The sequence below is a fragment of the Mchenga conophoros genome, linkage group LG22 (assembly GCF_057382185.1).
Source record: "Mchenga conophoros isolate Kocher_MC1m ecotype Shallow Benthic linkage group LG22, M_conophoros_male_GT1.1, whole genome shotgun sequence".
In the NCBI taxonomy this organism is placed as follows: Eukaryota; Metazoa; Chordata; class Actinopteri; order Cichliformes; family Cichlidae; genus Mchenga; species Mchenga conophoros.
The window spans coordinates 2923311-2942251 of NC_140546.1; the positions used below are offsets into that span (position 1 = coordinate 2923311).

Below are 18941 nucleotides of genomic sequence, written 5' to 3' on the forward strand. Positions count from 1 at the left end.
TCATTCAGTGTAGCACTCGCCGCATGTCACTGGAGAGTGGATTTGTCGAACATCCCTTCGGCGGATATTAGCTACTCACAAATGGCACCCTTACAAACTCCAGCTACTGGAGCATCTCAACGAGGATGACCCAGATCAGCGCACAGAATTTGCAGAATGGGCAAAACAAAAACTGGAACAGGACCCTCAGTTCACGCAGAAGATTTTGTTCAGTGATGAGGCAAACTTTTATGTGAATGGTGAAGTTAACAAACAAAACCACCGCTATCGGTCTGACACAAACCCACATTGGATGGATCCCTCCAAGACTGTTGGAACAACAAAAGTGATGGTTTGGTGTGGTATATGGGGCACAACGATAGTGGGTCCATTCTTCATCAATGGAAACCTCAAGGCCACTGGATATTTGAAATTGCTACATGATGATGTGTTTCCCTCTTTATGCACTGAAGCTGGCACGTTCCCTGAGTTTTTCCAGCAAGATGGTGCACCACCACATTATGGGTGCCAGGTCCGAGCATTCCTAGATGAACAGTTTCCTGGAAAGTGGATTGGTCGTCGTGGGCCAGTTGAATGGCCTACGAGGTCTCCTGATCTGACCCCCTTAGACTTTTATCTTTGGGGTCATCTGAAGGCAATTGTCTATGGTGTGAAGATACGAGATGTGCAGCACCTGAAACTACGGATACTGGATGCCTGTGCTGGCATTTCTCCTGCGGTGTTGTTATCAGTGTGTGAAGAGTGGGAGAAGAGGGTTGCATTGACAATGCAACACAATGGGCAGCACATTGAACACATTTTATAAGTGGTCATAAACTTGTAAATAACTCATGAAAGAATAAAGTTATGTTGAAACCAAGCACACCATTGTTTTTCTTGTGACATTACCAATAAGTTTGATGTGTCACATGGCCCTGTTCCTATTGAAAAAAACAAAAGTTGTATCCAAGATGGCCGACTTCTAAATGGCCACCATGGTCACCGCCCATCTTGAGGAGTTTGCCCCCTCACATATACTAATGTGCCACAAACAGGACTTTAATATCACCAACCATTCCCATGTTATTATGGTGTATCTATATAAATGGCCCACCCTGTATACTGGGCTCCTTTTGGCCATGAAGGCAGTTTAACCTGTGACTCACGCGTAGGGCAGACAAATATCTGCAGCTGCATGAATAATCGTCTGTTCAGCTGTGCTGAAACTAACCGGTGAAAAAGCCTTGAGCAAACGCTTTCAGATCTGTGAACTGCATCTGTGGGGTCAAAGCCACTTTTTCCTATTTTTGGTTCATCCTCGTACAGCTATGCTTGTGTAATATTAGCTTTACAATGCACAAAAATGTGTGCTGGTCCGAGTTAACAAGAATGCATGAAAGTTATTGCCTTTTGCAAACAGGAAAAGGGATTTTTTTTGTTTAGAAAATGTCTTTCAGTTCAAAACGTTACCTGTAACGACTCCTATGCTGAAGCTTTGCATTTACCCTCTGACTCTACATCACTTTTTATTATCAGATTAACAATAAATTTTGTCAAAAAAGGTCAATCATTTAATAAATCTGCAAAATAGAACATATTTAATTCATGTAAGCTTTGAGTGGAGGCTTCACAGACTTCCTTCTGTTCACATACCACAAGAGTGTCTTACTTGAGGGCAGATGATCAACCAGCCACACCAAGCATGTCTGTTTTTAACTTTGAGTGATATCAGTTTTATGAGCGTAATGTTTGTTGGTCCTTTACTGGATCTCGAGTATTTAATGTTCTTGAACAAATTGGGCCTGTTCAAGAACACTTTACACAAGCAGATGACTTCTGATGAAGATGCGTGGTGTGATGAGATTGCCATTGACCCCGTGTTGAACACTCTGAGTTCAGTGTCTCTCGGCCATCATTACACGTGTGAAGCGTGCACACCTGCCACACACCGCTGTGCAATCTCAAAATATGCTAAAACGATCTCTTAAATTGCTCAAGAAATATTGAGAAGCCCCGGGCTTCAAAAGCTGAGGGGAGAAACTGAGGATGTGAGCAAAAATGTAATAGACTGTAAATAAAAATCATATAAAGAGTATGTGTTTAGCATCCGATTCTGCCAAACGCGCTTTGCTGTAGCAGCAGGAGAAAGTTTTGGCAGAAGTCAGCAGTTTGCAAATTGACTGTGCAGTGTAGGTTTTTGCTTCCTGGCTTGAGAGAGAGTGTACCAGATATTTACTGAGCAGTCCAAGATCATCAGAGTAGCACATGCTAATTAGTTTAAGAATTTGTGATGTAAGAAAAGTGCTTATTCTTTCTTTGCCTTTTTTTCACGAGGCTTAATTAAAATTAGCCACTTTTCCTTCTGTTCATTTCTCGTACTTTTCCTGCTGCTGGAGAACAAACGTTCCCGTTGGGATTCATAAATCTTAAACTGTCAGTTACCAAATCTAATTTCTTCTGCAGCAGCTGCTCCTTCAAATTGACTGACAGCAAAAACCAACATGATACGACGCTTTTTCAATAGCAATTGCTTCCTTGAACTTTTGACTGTCAAAAACAGCATCTTCAACCCTGAAGACATTTTAATTCAATTAAATAATAACTGGTTTGTTTCACATTTTGGAAGTAAAAAGGTAAATGACTCGAGTCTTGGGCTCAACCAGGAATAGACAAGCCTGATGAAAACCATTCGGCAGAGCTCTACAAAAACATCCCTGCTGATTAAGAAAATTAACTGCTGCTCAGTCGCTGCCTTTCCACCTTCATTACCCTCGCACCGATACCAGCGGCCTGCAGCGTGAAGATGATCGTTCCCGTCATTTGCTCCCTGCACTTAGCCCAGAAGGCACTCAGTCATCCCGGCACTTTCACTTACTTTTTAGAAATAATTTTTATCCTTTTCTTCCAAACTAAGCACTTCCTTAGGCAACATGTTGCAAAGCGGGCCTGTGCGAGCACATTTCAGAAATAAGGGCATCACGCTCTGCTAAAATGTCAAGGCTATTTGGAAACCCGTAAGACTGTATAAAAAGCCATGAATCTCGTGAGGCTGCAGTGTTCTCGACTGAGAAGTTGAAAGCTTTCTCGGCCTACAGTACAATGTGTGAAAAATGAGAAAAGGCCTCTGTGCTTAAAGGAAACTCGTGTTTCTATAATATCATACATAAGAGTGGGGCAGAACATCTGTGGTTGCCCATCGCTGTTTGATTGCTTTGCCTAATTTAGTTGTCTGCCTCTTTGGTAATTGAGCTCAGTGAATAAGTAACCAGGAACACACACATACTAACTCGCAGGACTTTTATAATCTTTTTCTTTCTCATGGTTGCTATAGGGGTCGCCGACATCTCATCCTCCTCGGTCAGACCAAAGCTTCACTCCATATTTGAATCTTCTCTCTCAGCTTCCTTCTTCTCCTTCTCTTGCCTGGCAGCTCCATCTTTGGAGCATCCTTTGTCCAACATGCCCACACCCTCCTCTGCACATGTCCAAACCATCTCACCCGTGGCTCTTTGGCTTCATCTCCAAATCGCTCAAACTGAGCTGTTCCTCTGATGTACTCCTTTTTGATCTCGTCCATTCTGGTCACTTCCAATGAAAATCTTAAGGAAAATCTTCATCTCTTCCAACTTGATTTCCTGTCTTTTTTGCAGTGCCACCAAAAAATGCATCACTGCAGGTCCCACTACCATCTTCCCTTCCACTCCTCCACTCTCTGTCACAGATCACCCCTGATGCTCATCAGCCTAAACTCTCTTCCTCACCTTCCTGTAGTGACCTGGAGGCGAGCAACAGAATATTTCACTCTCTTCTCTCGGCATCTACATCATTCATTCCTCCTTCCTCTTCAGCATACCTCCACCTCTTTACTGTGCACCTAGCCTTCCAGTACTTTTATTATTTCACTTTTATGCCAATCACTTGTTACATGCTTATACTCATGGCTATACTTATGTAGCAAGTCTACATTCCTGTGCACAACTAATTTCTGCATTCCCAAGCCCATGCTCTGGGAGTTTCCTGCTAGTCATCTACCAGCAAGTTTCCATTTTTTCCATCCACACACCACAGGCAGTGCACCCTGATCGTGTAACAGCATGAATTATTCCCGTTGCTGTTCGGTTCATTAAGAGGCTGCCAGGTGTCTTTCATCTGACTTCTTCATTTTGGTCCTTTGGCTTGCCAGTTTCTTGCAGCTTAAAACAATTCCAATTAGGTGGTTTTGAATTGCTTACCAGAACAGGATTGTGTGCGTACTGCCCAACCCTTTACGCAGTGCCACAAAAACAACATACAACAGTAAGTAAGCCTTCAGTTTAGTCACCAAATGAAAACAGAGCCATTCTCTGAAAATACAAACAAAAAGAGAAACACGTTATGAACATGTTTTTCTTTCTTTGACAGGAGCTACAGATAGAGATTTTTTCTGGATCTGCTTCTTTTCAGTTTTATATCCAACATCCTTCTTTCCATTTGCTCTCTCTTCCTGCCTCTCCAGCTCTATCCTGGCGTCTAGTATCTCCCTCCATTTGTATTCCTGTGTCACTCCCTCCATCTGCCCAATTCTACCTTAGAGTATCAGGGGAAAGCTGCACCTTATCTGACTTTTTCTCTATTACTATGATCAAATAGACATTCAAACCCCACCAAAAGCTACAGGTTTACTTGATGCTAATGTGTCCTTGGCTACTGAAATGCGAGATCTCCAATGCGCCCATTGGAGTGCGACTGAGACATGTTGTATAAGTGCTTCAAGTGCTCAAGGAGAGCAGATCTATATAAGACCCATATACCATCCATGCATTTCATGTTTGTTGACTATAAGCTCTCCACGCCCCTGTTTTCTCCCCACCCGATCAGATGTCTGCCCGAATCCTTTTTTTTTTTTTTTTTTTTTTAAAGGGAGTTCTTCCTCCCCACCATCACCGCTTATTCAACATTCATTACCTGATGGCTCAAGTTCTGTTCCATATTTGCAGAGTTGTTCCTTATAGAAGAAAATGGTTTCTTATTTATGTTGTGGTGAACTGAACTGTGAAAAACATTGAATCTATTTGAACTGAATATTGGAAATTAAGTCAATGGCATCTTTGGCCTTACAGATTTGCTTCATCCATCTTTAGACATTAGACATTCTTTTGGAAATAAGACCAAGTTTGTAGGAAGTTGTAGCTTTTGACAGGTAGCCCCAACTACCACCAACTCTTTGCCATTTCTATGTGGTTATGCATGCACTATGATTTTAGTACATTTAGGTGCTACTTCACTGAGATGAAGAGTAGGAGCTATTTTTCTCCTCTGCTGATGATCCGTCCAAACAGCCTTTCTGATAATGTCTTTATAAATGCTCTGAAGGACGCCTCATGCTGCCCACACGTGCTGTGGGAACATTCAAACTGTGCTGTTACTGAACCAATCCTTGTAACTCTCCATCATAACGGTAACAGGACTTGGGGACAGGTTGACAGTTTTAAAAGCAGCACCTTTTCCCACTGTAATAAAATATCCCTTTTTACCCTGATGTCTCCCTCAGAGGAAAAAATATCCATCGAGACGACAGATAAGAAACGGCAAAAGAAATTCTAAGAAAAATGTTGTCTCTCTGCTCTGGACACCCTCTCAATATCAGCAGCTGATTCCAAACTGGGTGTTTCAACAGAAGAGTTCACAAATCTGTTCCAGTTTTTACAGCATTTCTTGCAGTTCACCTGGGAATACTGAGGGGATTAAAAACAACACTGTTGTTCTCCAAGTTCAGCATACTCAAGCACACACACAATCTCTCTAATTAGGGCTTCGTGTTCTCCATTTCTTAATCCATTTTTATCCTCCCCACCAAATGAGACACACCTAAAATTAACCTGAATCAGAGGAAGTGTTGGCATTTATTTGGCAGCACTCTGAAGAGAGCTGAGCAGTGTTAAATTAGACTGTACAAGCTTTGAATCAAAGCGATTTGTGTAGCGATAAAAATAAAACAACTATTCTCATTTAGACAGATGAATGCCCATGAAGCAGCTTTATATTTAACACTTGTTGGTAGAAAAACCTTGAACAACTCTAAAAATAAACCCAGCATTCATCTTCTCTCAGACTGGGATCCAAACTTTTTTGTCTTTTGAAGAATTTCCAGAATTTATTGTTTATGGAGAAATTGAATCATATATTTTAAATAAAATACATTCCCAAGATGCTGACACGGCTCCTATATCATCCAAATAAAAGTAAATGTAAAAGCAATAAAAACAGCATACGCTCCGTGATTCAAAGTCAGGAATTCAGATCAAAAAAGCAGTGCAGAGCTTTTCATTTGAAAAGCTGCATCAGGATGACAGAGTCTGTGAGAGCCAAGTAAGTATAGTGCCAGTTTACAGTCAGCTACCAGTTAATTAGGTGCACCTGGATAAAACGTATGCAGGCTTGCCCTTTAAACAAACCCTCCTTCAAGAACCTCATCGAGTCAACTTCAGAGTCATCCTGGAAACTAATTTATCAACTCCATTTGTGCATACTGACTATAAATAAATAAATATATTAATTTCAGTGTGTCTCTATTCAATTACTTCCAAGGACACTTGCATGTAGTATCCCACATGCACTCCCCTGAAAACGATGAGAGTTCAGCAGTGTTGTTCACTCCAACAGAAATCAGCATGTTGTCTGATGCAACATAAAGCAACGAGGTACCGAGCTGTACCTCCTGACTGGCTGTGCGGTTAAGTGTCCAAACCGAGACGTCTGTGCTCCAGTTTTGTAAGTGAAATTGTGAGAGAAGCAATTTTTAAAAAGAACAGAATAAATAAAAAATCTTCCTTCTTTCATCACGCAGCCAAGATGCCAACTACTGAGGATGTGAGGTGCACAGCGCTGCTGTGGGGAAGTCTTCACTTATGTACACACAGATGCAGCTGAACTGGATACAAAATAAATCCCGTTGTCATCAATAAAACCTCAGATTCAGCCAAAGATTTGCCGTACCAGTGTTCAGCTGGACGTCGTTTTACAGAGCTGTAAAAGCCAAACGCGTCAAAGCCTTAATCAATAAATCAAGAAAATGTCAGCCGCAACCAACCACAGGCTACCACACTGGCCACACGAACAGCTCCAGTATCAGTTATATCAGATCCTGTGTGTGGTTACGTGTCTCTCTCTGCACAGTGAGTTATGAACCTGCATGCAAGCGAAAACCGCATAAAAAGGTCGATTTGTTTCCCCTCAGGGGAAGAAGTTCAACTGCTGTGCTCCGCCGTGCATAGCTAGAATTTTTTGTCCCACAAGCAAAAGACAAATACCGCATTGTTAAAACATGATTTATGAAAAGACATCATTCATATTAATTTGCAGATGCATTAATCTGCATCTGTTTTTCATTTCAGAGCACTTTTTTGTCATTTGAGAACAAAACCGGTGCAGCTTTTTACTGCTCCTGCTGACGGTGATTGGTCTTTAATGACACGCCTTCCTGCAGCCATCACTGCTGAGGGACCCTTGAGCAAAGCACGAGACAGCCGATCCATCACAGAGGTGTGACTGTGGGCAGCTGTGTGAACACCAGAGAAGATTGCGAATTCCTCGTCAAATTTCCCGGACAAATCAAGTCTAAACTGGAAGGTCTCTGCAGCAGCTCTGTGCAAAGGTGAAGCCTGAAAGCGCTCAGCCTGTGGCGCGTGGTGTGGGATTGTCATGTTCAAAGAATTTGCTAGTTTATTCATTTTGTTTGATTTTTGCAAATGATGAAGCACAAAGCTGCAGATTCAGTCTGATATCCCACTCTCACAGCAGTCATCATATCACACTTCAGTTCACATCGTCTCTCCCAACTTAGCAAATTTCTCACTAGGTGTAGCAACTTTCCCGTCAGGAGGAGTGTAGAGAAAAGTTTAGGGCTCTCGCTGCGCCACACCGGAGGTCAGCACAGGGACAGATTTCTCTCTGCGAGCAGCTCACAGCGGGGCCGAGAGACAAAAGACGCATTCTGTGGCTCCGCAAGCGATTGTTAAAATCACAGCACAGCCATCATCGTAAACGAACCACACTGTGGCAGAAAAACTAATCGTGTGTGATTTTGTAAGCAGCCTCCAGCAGTGGCCAAAGCTTTAAGTCTGCTGACTGCTGCCGAAAAAGTTAATCAAACCAACAAACTAAACAACTAAATGTGATAGTCACCGTCAGACCCAAACCAATTTCCCTCTTTTTAACGATGAAGCTACTAATAACAGGTGGAGACAGTGTAGGCACAGACTCAGGATCAGTTCTGGATCTTACCTGGTCGTGTGGTGTAAATGACTTTGTAGCTTTCAAACTGTCCTTTGGGTTCTTTCCAAGACACGTGCAGCTTGGTGGGGCTCAGGACTTTGGTACGAAGCCTTCTTGGTGATGAAACTAGACATAAAAAAAAACCAATACACAGCTTTACACAATAACTGTCAGTTTGATATTTAGTGTATAAATGTGCAGAATGAGTGGTTATAAAACTCCTTATCATGCACCATCAACATCCAATATTTTGCTGTAATATTGGAAATGAAACTGATGTCATCATTAATTTATTAGTAGATTGTGTCCATAACAATGGATGGAGTTCAATTTAGCCGACTGCGCGACATGGTGTCATACAGCTGCAGGAAAACGTTTCAGTCCTTTCAGATTTCCACATTTCTAATTAAAGACGACCTAAAGCATCATGTGATTTGCATCACTTCCTCCAAATAAAATGCTCAAAAAGTACAGAAAGTTAAGTTTATGTGTCATCCAGTCACAAAAAACCTCTGGCTTTTTGATCTTCAGCAAAAATTCTAAGAACTAAGAATAGCTTTGAGCACCACTACTCCTCTGTAGCTACCAAACTGATACATTTACACTCTTTTGCCTTTGTAAATATGTAACATCAAAATATAACTTACTGGGTTACATTTGATTAGTCTCACAGGACTGTTGGTGATTCACACAGATAAAGATTCTGTCAGTTGTAATATTCACCTATTGTGTATGTGCAGGTATAATTTTATAAATTCAATATTCAAAAATAAAAAAAACTCCTTTGCATCTATTTTTTGTGACAAAAAAAATGATGGATCAATATAATCAGCTGCCTTTCCATGAGCCTTTCACCTCCAGCAGACTCCACCCTCATGGTGTTTTGCTCTCCGCCTGCTGCAACTTCTGGTTGGAACTACTCTTCAGCTCAAAGACGGCGGAGCTGGAGTCCGTACGATCTTTACACGACAGACTCACTGAAGAAGCAGCAGAAGGATAGCCAGCTGACAGAAAAACAAGGAACAGGAAGAGCTGGGGCTAGCTGACATTTCAAAATAAGAGCAAGGAACCTGTCCACTTCTAAACTGAGCAAGGTTGGCATTCTTTTGGATCATTTTGGCAGCTGTTAATTTATGTCTACGTATATCTGGTAAACACTGAATTCTGTGAAAAAATGATGATTTTTTAGTTCATATTTATGCAAAAATATCTCACCAAAAACTTTCCCCTGCAACTGTACGCAACAAAACGTTTCCCCTTAATTAGTCACATAGAGCATCGGCGCTCAGGAAGTTTTACAATCTGCACGTTTCACAGAATCTGCTCTCCGTCTGTTTTACTTCAACACACTCGTTCATCCGCTGAGCGCAAAACACAACTGTGACTGACTCGAGTTAGATTGAACTCCCTCCAGAGTTATGATGGCGTCGAGGCAGGCGATCCATCTGTGCTTTTAAACCGTAAGGAAAGAGGAGAAAAAAATAAGGAAGGATAAATTGTATCTCATCCAAGTAGAGGATACACATCAGAGAGATTAGCTTGCACAGATGTCACATTAAAAAAAAGCCCCAAAAGTCCCATTTTCCTCCTTTTCCTCATCCTCGTCTTCCTGCTCTGTGCTTGTCTCCTGTCTGCATCAAAGCGACACCCCTGCCTCTCATCCTGATTAGTTGTTGTCCCCGTCCGCACCCTAGAGGGCTACATATCCCCCCTTTCCCGCCTTCCATTCTTCACCTATATTCATTTTCTCCAGCTTACGTGCTCACTGTCACCTCATCTGTCCCCGAGTTGTATTCCATATATCCTTGCTTGTCCTGATCTCATTTTCTTTCCCTTTTTATTATTTTTTTCTGCATCTGTGCTTTGAAATATGTCAGGGTGAGAAGAGGATAACAAAAAGGAGGGAATGCGACTTCTTTTTAACTGTTAAGAGAAAAAATAACAAAGGAACCAAAAGGAAAGACGCTGGAATAGCATCTCCACACTATTCCTCTCCTGTCCTCAGCAGGAGCACCTGATCCACTGAGCTGCACAATGTCCACACACACTTTACAATGGCCTCAACCTGTGCACAAAACCTCTGAAAGGTCAACAACACTGCATTGGGAGAACTTTGTTTTCACAGTTCACCAAGCGTGTATGTGGCGTTGTTGTGTTTTTGCATAGACGCTGGTTTAAAACACAGGGATAAGGCTATTGTAAAGCACTGCAACGGCAGAAACCACATTTCCAGAGTCAACAACCAAAACAGCCTATCATTTCCACACCAGCAGCGCCAAATCCCAGATAATAAATATGTATTATTCCCCAGTTTACTTTGGTTAACTGTGGAAAAAAAAGAAAAGCCAGGGGGTGGAAAATAAGATATGAAACCCACAAACTCGTCTCTGTGTTTGTGTACTCATTATGAGGTGAGCCATCTGCTGCTGCCGACTTCTTTAAATACCTACACGGAGATTGACGCCTGCTGTAGCTCAAAAGCTCAAGAGCGGAGTAAACAAGAGCCTTGTAAGAATGGTTCACCCAAAAAAACCCAAACTGTGGGTAAAGTCACCTCTTACAGAATTCTTTTACTGCTTTATATCTGCATGTGTGCATGCCGCTTTCTCCAGGTGTAACATGATAACGTATATCAATGTTAAACATGAAACTGGCACGTTTGAAGAGAAAGTAACAGTTTTAGGTCGATTTAGATGGCAATCAAAGATTTAGTCAAGCCGATAAGGCTCATCACCCCAATCCTCTGCAGCATTTTGAGTGAACCACCTCTTTATGCAAAGAGATTATCTGCAGAAAACTACTCATGTAGGTATACAAAGAAACTTGAGCTCAGCACAGGAAGGATAATCCTGATTTTAGTGGAGAAGATATGAAGCTGGTGCATTCCACAGCAGACAAATATACAGAAACACACATAAGGAATACAGTACCAGTGATTGCACCAACCTGCGGATGAGAATGAGGGCTGCATGGGATTTCGGCTCAGGTATTACAGATCTCTGTCTTGGAAACAAAGGATGCTCTCTCGTCTGAAGAGAGCTGCTCAAATCCCAAATGATTCGAGAAGCAGATTTCGCACGGCTCTGTTTGTAGTGTGGTTGAACTCGGTCGCGTGTTCCCGTGTGCCACATCTGCATATGTGTGCATTAATTATGTATACGTGTCCGCAGCTGGAAGCAAGTGTTTTCTGATGTTTCCACATTAAAAAAACATTCTTCATGCATTTTGTTCCGGGGAACTCAGGTGGTTGTTTTGAAACCTGCCGATTCCTTTGCAGCTCCATGCACACATGCCTTTTACACACACACTCACAGAAAGCCGTGGATCTTCTCTGCAGGATTGTATTATCACGCAGAGACAAGTATTGGACGGCGAGCGAAGAGCCTGGTGACGACAAAAGGCCTCACCAGTAGAGATGGGAACTTAATTCTCATCTATTTTTCATGGAGAATCCTGTGCAAACAGCCGAGGATGGAGAAGGGCCCCACCGCACCCTCCGCGAGCGGTGTGGCAAGCCGGAAGTGCAAAGTTTGAAGTGCATTTAAAGTCAGTGAGAGCAGACTAAAAGGGCAATATTAGGCAAAAGGGCAACAGTGAGCAGAGAGGAAAGAATAAGGAATGAGAAGGTTTAACAGGAACTATTAAAAAACAAGCTGGAGAGTTTTCTGCAAATCAAAGTCACTTTGAAAAATACTCTGACACTGAGGTTCTTGTTACCAAACACACTCTCATCTTAAAGATGCAACACAGGACATTTTAACACCATTTTTACACATCGGGATAATTACTGCACAGCACTCCTTATTTTTCCTTCCCATACCTAACACCACGGCTTGAGGTGGAAAAGGTCTTTAATTGTTTTACACCACAAAACAAGAAAGCAGTGCTGAAGGCAAACTGTGCTGTCAGTGACGGAAATGAATATTGGAGCTCAACAGGTTTGAGTCACTGCTCATTTCTTTTGCTAGGAAAATGGGAAAAGCTAGGGGTGTCCAACTCCAGTCCTCGAGGGCCGGTGTCCTGCAGCTTTTAGATCACCCTGGGTCAACACACGTGGATCAAGTGATTAGTTCATTACCAGCCTCTGGAGAACTTGAAGACATGTCGAGGAGGTAATTTAGCCATTTGAATCAGCTGTGTTGGATCAAGGACACATCTAAAGCCTGCAGGACACCGGCCCTCGAGGCCTGGAGTACCCCACCCCTGGCTCAGACCCTCTTAGGAAAGCTGTCTGACTATTTGTTTAACTAGTCTTCAGGAAAATTTCTCCAGGCTTCTTCAAGGACATTCAAAGTTCTCATTTGGATGTTGGCTGTCTTACGTTTCACTCTATGTTAAGATCACTCCACACAGCTTCCATCATGTTGTGGAGCCCGCTCATTGACTGGTCCAGGTATCCCTTACTGCACTGGCAGTGTGTTTTGTGATACTGACTTTGCAATCAGACACTAGAGAGTTACTGTCCGAGACCGTTTGATGCTTTAGTGAACAATGAATGGATGGACTGAAGAACCAGACGTATCTCTCAGGTCTCATGTCCTGTCTTTTAGATACTTTTCACTTGCTGTAAATAGTTTTCTTTTGAATCTTGCTTCTTCGTCTCCCACACTTGTTCAATTTCCTCAGTGTTTTTTAATGACACACTGCCGAGATACGCCAAGATTTCAGTGAACATTTTGGGAATCAGCTTGTTGGTGCAAAAATGCCATTTTATGCCTGTCAAACTGTTATCTTTGGCATTTTCTGTAGTTTCAACTAAAGAAATGGGAACAAATCATATGGTTTGTGACAGGCTGTAACAAAGTGGCTTAAAATACAATGTAAAAATGTCTGTTTGCTAAGATGTTCCCTTGGGTTAGATCACTTTTATATGCTTGAATGAATCATAAGTCAGCATTAAGTGGCTCAACAAATCTCTGATAATGGTAAGTTACAAAGACGGGTCTGAAAATGAATAAAAAAGTAACCAATGTCTAAAAAAAACAGTGAAAGACAGTCAAGACTTTTGCAAGTAACATCTCAATAAACAATAACTATTATGATGATAATCTTATAATTATTTATTTGATAACTTTGGCAGTCCTACCATCATTCCACACGTTTCATTCCCTTTAATCCCAGAAGTTCTCTTAACTAAACCCTTAAAATGACTTCAAAATAACGTTGGCATTTGACCACACTCATCATGCCTGTTCCCCCCCCCCCCCCCTGGGTTTAGATACCTGCTCCTTTATGTCTGCAGGCAACAAAGAAATGAAAAGCTCCTCCAAAGCTGGGACTGAGCCTTTGAAATCATTCTTTGACCTTTTTTTTTTTTTTAATGACAGGTGCTGAGCTCGAGGGTAATTTAAGACAAGCGCAGAGTAATTTCTTAAAACAGCCTCAACTTTATGGCACAAAGAAAAAATAAAAAAATAAATAAGTGGAAATGGTTCCTTTGCTTCATATCTATGGATAATTTAAATAGATATGAATTTGTTTCTGATATATTATAGCCATTCCTCAGCTTTTCATGTTAAAGTTTCTTCTTCTCTGCAATAAATCAGAGCCATTGCAGTGAGCAGTTTCACTTGTGGGAGCTGTCCAAGCTGCTCGGAAACCTTTAGCTCTTCCCAGGTCACTGCTGTAGCCGAGGCTCACGCACTATAGCCTCTTCACTGAGGAATGCTGCGGTTTCTCTCAGTTTACTCGCACTTTAGCCAAAACCTAGCAACTCTCCTTATTGTGAAAGAGTTATTCTGTTGTTTACTAGACTTATTCTCTCTGCAGAGGGACGGGTGAATATGGACATTATCCCTCCAGGCTTATCAGGGTAATATCCTCACTAAAGGAATTGATCTGTTCCAGTGCAAAACATTTTGAAAACCTTCAAAAAAGCATGTTTGCTGAATTTTGCTTATTTTTGTCCAGAACACGGACTCACAAAAGACAGCGTTTCACTTCCTGTTCACTTTCTCAAGTTTCTCTTCCTCAAATGTTTCACATCAAGAGTTTTACTTCCCAGTTATCATATATAGAATAAAATAATCATAATGTAATAATGTTCATGGTAATGAAAAGAAGCCTTGGTGTCACAATTTAATACACCGAGGCGACGCAGAGTTTCTCAACATATTGTTGTAAATAAGAAGGAAAACCGAACCCTCTGACTCCACCATTGTACTCTAACACTCGGCTTTGTCACTATTCAACAATATCAGACACCACAAACATAAAAAGTGTCACTTTTGTGGTTGAATATATTAATCGTGTCGAGCTAATTAAAAATATGACTGAATGAGATTAGAGTTGGATTAATATGAAACACAGTGCAGGGTAAAGGGTGGGTGGGTCACCTGGTAGCGGGCACAAAGGTAAACCAACTACGGTAAGCTCATTTTCACACAGGACGAACTTTCACACTCTCAACATGCTATTATGGCGTGGCACAGCATCGGCCCAAGTCCTGAGTGTGTGGCTGTGGAACAGCACCAAGCTTTGGTTTTCAGCAGGTTTAGAAACACTTCATGTTCAGTGTTGCCAAAAACCTTTGAACGTTAGCCAAAGCAGAAGGTGTTTGGATGGAGCGCAAGTACCTGACTGTGTTCAAAGCAAAACACTTTTGAGTATGTTAGAGGGTGTTTTTCCCCACCAGACGTGACGCTCGACACATTAAGGCTGATTCCAAACTTCATCTGAGATCCATGTGGTCAGGTCAAACTCATTCAGCTCAGCCAATTCAAGACACGTCATGAATATCAATCAGTCATTTTCATTCTTGACAAAAGGTCTAGAAAAATATGGTGTTTAAGGTTGTTCGTAATGGTGTTAAGATGAAGAGTCATCTCTCACTAACAAGGTAATATATTCAATCCTAAATGGGTTAAACAGGGTGAAAGACAACGTCGGCATGTAGAGTGATTTAAAAAAAGAGGGAAAACAACACAAACAGCTGCTGATTTAAGAGTCATGGTGAAGCATGTTGATAAACTTGATCAAATTTAGATTCGGGACTTTTGAAGATCTCACAGCTTCTAACAAGGGTTACACAGACATTTGTCACTGTCATTTCAACACTCCACGGTAACTCATAAATAAGATGAACACGTGTATTTTTTAACACTGTGACAAAACGTGCCACAGCAAAGCGATTCGGCTAAGCGACGGCAAAACTGGTTTTCTCATTCCGACTTTGGCATCGAGGCTTTTCCCAGAGAAACAGACAAAAGGATCAAGAGAATAAAAACAACCTTTTTTCCAGAACAAAGCTGCACATCGAAACAGTCACAGTGAAATTCAGATATGTGACCTGCTGAGTAAAACTGTGGCTGCAAAGTATAACAGCTTCACATTTAGAGAGCGGGACCACACTGAGGTTTATCCAACCAGCAATTAACTTTAGGAGAACGCTAAAGCACAAAAGGTTCTGCAGGCTTTCTAGCCATTTGATACCATTATGATATCAACCTCGACTTTTTATGGCTATATTTGGTCCTGATATGGAGACCCCTCGCTGGGCTTCTTTGACACCAAAACGGTGAGCCCAAGAAAATTCTGCTGGATGTTACCATCATGGAAAGCCTGCAAAACCCCGTTTTCTCTGGCAATGATCCATCCATTCTGATGTTATCAGCCCATTAAACGCATGTTATCAGTCAGTATCAGCCCATACATGTCAATGATATGCAGTCATCAGTAGCACTTTTCGAGCTTTGGCATCTTTTTGTACCAATCAATAATACTGTCTTTTATTCTATACACTTTCATTACCGTGTCGTTTACGGCCCATTCAGACTTACCAATGAACCTGCGATGCATGTCTTTGGAGTACCAACCCAAAGACATGCATGATACTACACCATCTAGCAGCTTACTAGGCTGTTATCCATGAGGGAGAAAGACAGATTGGAGATATAGGAGACCTCTAGTGGTTGCAAAAAGGAGTGCATGGAAAATCTCCGTTCGTGCTATTAACTAGCTTTGTAGGATAGCTTTAAATATGTGAAAGGGTGCACATGACTATTATTTATTTATTTTAAATTGGCCATGCTAGTTTCCCCATCTCAGTGCTGTATACACTTTTTCAATCATTTTATCTTCTTTGTCAGGTCCACATTCTCTTTTGAAGAAATTTGTAACTTTGGGTTACAAATGAAATCCCTACAACATCCAAATGTAACTTTTCACCTGGAAACACTTTGACCATTACTCCCATTTAACAGTGTGAAAGGAACAAGGAACGTCATATGTAGGAGGCCACCTACAGGCGACATGTTTGGGACTGATAAGGTCCAATCAGTGGAATGATGAGATTTAAAAGAAAGTGGAAGACCTTGTATGGCCTGTGTTCAACACTCACTAAATCCTGGCTTCTATAAGTAACAGTCTGGGGAAGTCAGTGGATGGATGTAGCTTTGCAAAACCTTGGACTGAAAATCCAGACTAGTCCTTACTAGTCCTACATCGTCAGGTAGCCCCGTTCCTCGCTCTTCTACACAGGAGAAAATCTATACATGTGCAAATCCTGACAGTTTAGCACACGGTCTGAAAGCTCTGGCTTTCCCTGTGGGGTATCATTAGGGAACTTCATGGTTAGGCCTGCCGGGCTGTGTATAAAAAGCTCTGCTTGGGCCCAGTGTGGTGAACTGGGATTGTTGATTCTTGAGTGGACAGCAGGATAGCAGTGATACTTACCTTGGCCTTGTGCTGTGTGAGGGAACACAGAGATGAGAAAGAAGCCCAGCAGGCAGAGACTCAGTCTGACTGTGAACCACATCCTGATACCAGCAGACCGAAGGACACGATACACCTGATTGGTAAAGCAGTACAAGAGGAGAAAGCAGACAACAGGGTGGAAAAAAGAGGAAGTAAAAAAAGAAATGAACGAGCAGGAAAGGACGGGTCAGGGCGTGAGATTAGGAGGCAACAGAACAGGAGTCAGACAACCCAGAGAGGATGACAAAGGAGGTAAAAGAACGGAGTAGAGAGAGGTGAAAGAAAGAGGAGCAGAAAGGAAAGAATGAGGAAGAGGACAAAGCAGGATGTGAGGGAGGATGGAGTAGTGCAAAGATAAGAAAAAGGAGGGAGGAGGAGAAGGGGGAGTGAGAAAGGGAGCCATGGCAGAGGAAGGTGAAGAAGATGAAGACATGGAGAAAAACATCATGTCATCCTGTTATCATAAGTTAAATTCAGTCATTTCTGTCCATGTTTATGAATCCATTCACAGTTAAAACACATTCATATTCTGAATGTGCAGAAATATGAAGGCAGACGTGTTTGTGGAGCTTTGCACTGAGATCTTAATGGAGATGTGACGATGTGATCTCTGGGCCACTGCAGGACTACAGTGCCCCTCCCATCACATTCCTTTGGGTTGTGACTGTGTTAAGTGTCTTTCTATGCTTACTGTCACAATTTTCACCCCACAGCAGGACATTGCAAAGTATTTTTTTATCAATGTAAAAGAAATAATGTGGTAAATTCTAAACATTTATAGAACTGAGTTATTACTCAAATATAATACTTCTGTAAGAATTTCAAGGTAAATAAAGTAAAGCATGTTTACTCCTGCAAATGTCTGAGGGAAACATTCAAAAAATGTATTAAATAATAAAAATAAAAATAATTGCAGTTACTTGTTCGTTACAGCACCTACACGTTTGTCTCAGAAATGGCTGTGTCTGTTTCTAATATTCGGTTCTTTAGCCAATTTTCTGATATTTTTGATGTGATATATTCATCGCCCCAGTATTAAGACCAACCGTTTCTGCTGCCATCAAACAGATTTTGCTACTGAGAGCAATACTGCTTTAATATTTCTGAAGAAATTAAAGTTAAAAAAGAGAAAACAAATATTTAATGTCCAGTTTTTGTAATAATGCAGGAAGGACTTGGGCTGTTAGGACGCTGATCAGCTTCTAACACGTGTTAAGGCACCGCTGAAGATCTGCTGGGGTCGTGAATACACTGACAGCTAAACCAGCTCCTCAGTGAGGAGAAGCCCGGACGCTGCGCGTTCAGTGGAATCGGCTTTTGCGCACTCCTGCACAGCCACCCGGTGCTAACAAACACTATAACACATGCTACGCCATCTCTCTCCGCACCTCTTAATTACAGTAAATAAAAGCAGCGGAAGTTTCTTAATTGAAAAGAGCGCAGGTGAGGTCTGCACGCTGCGCCACCCGCAGCACCACAGCGCGTGGAAGTGGGGAGAAAAGGGTCGCAGATTTTCAAAGCTGATTTCGGAACAACTGTGCGGCGTGTGAATAAAGAGCAGCTTTACCTTCTCAGTTCATAAGTTTGCAGGTTCCGCGGCTCTCCTCCTGACAGCTGTGTGGCGAGCTCAGCAGTCCCCACAGCGACTCTGATTCACACTGTTCACCAACTCCGCTCTCGACCCCGAGACAAGTTACACGGAGTGCTGCGCGGGACTGCCGAATCAAAATTTCAAAATAAAGTTACAAACTTGCTACAACATGTTTCATCCTTCTTGGCCAGTTTCGTATTATGCAGAAGGAGCCAGTGCGCACCAGAACAATAAACATGACGACGCTGCTGTGATTCTGATGTCGTCTGAACTCGCTTTGATTGGTCCAGTTTTGCAGTATTGAATATTAAAATAGTAGTACATACAAAACACACGCTTACGTGTTGTATATGATGTAGGACGATGAATCCAGTTCAACAGAATCTGAAGGACCCACAAACCATTACCAGCCTCCCAGTGAGCC

General features: G+C 41.9%; 1 protein-coding gene across 8 annotated transcripts in view; it reads right to left on the reverse strand.

Annotated features, from left to right (window-relative positions):
* Window positions 1–18606, reverse strand: part of col14a1b (collagen, type XIV, alpha 1b) — a 160559-nt gene extending 141953 nt beyond the window's left edge. For 6 of the 8 annotated variants that reach the window (XM_085261524.1, XM_085261523.1, XM_085261522.1 and 3 more), the window contains exons 1-3: window positions 18494–18606; window positions 16906–17020; window positions 8242–8358 (exon numbers count right to left, since the gene is read on the reverse strand). In XM_085261524.1, the coding sequence (XP_085117650.1) occupies window positions 8242–8358; window positions 16906–16987 (199 nt within the window). In that variant the 5' untranslated portion in view covers window positions 16988–17020; window positions 18494–18606. The remainder of the gene's footprint in view (window positions 1–8241; window positions 8359–16905; window positions 17021–18493) is intronic. The other 2 variants (XM_085261530.1, XM_085261528.1) reach the window with 1 other exon arrangement.
* Window positions 18607–18941: the final 335 nt, after the last annotated feature.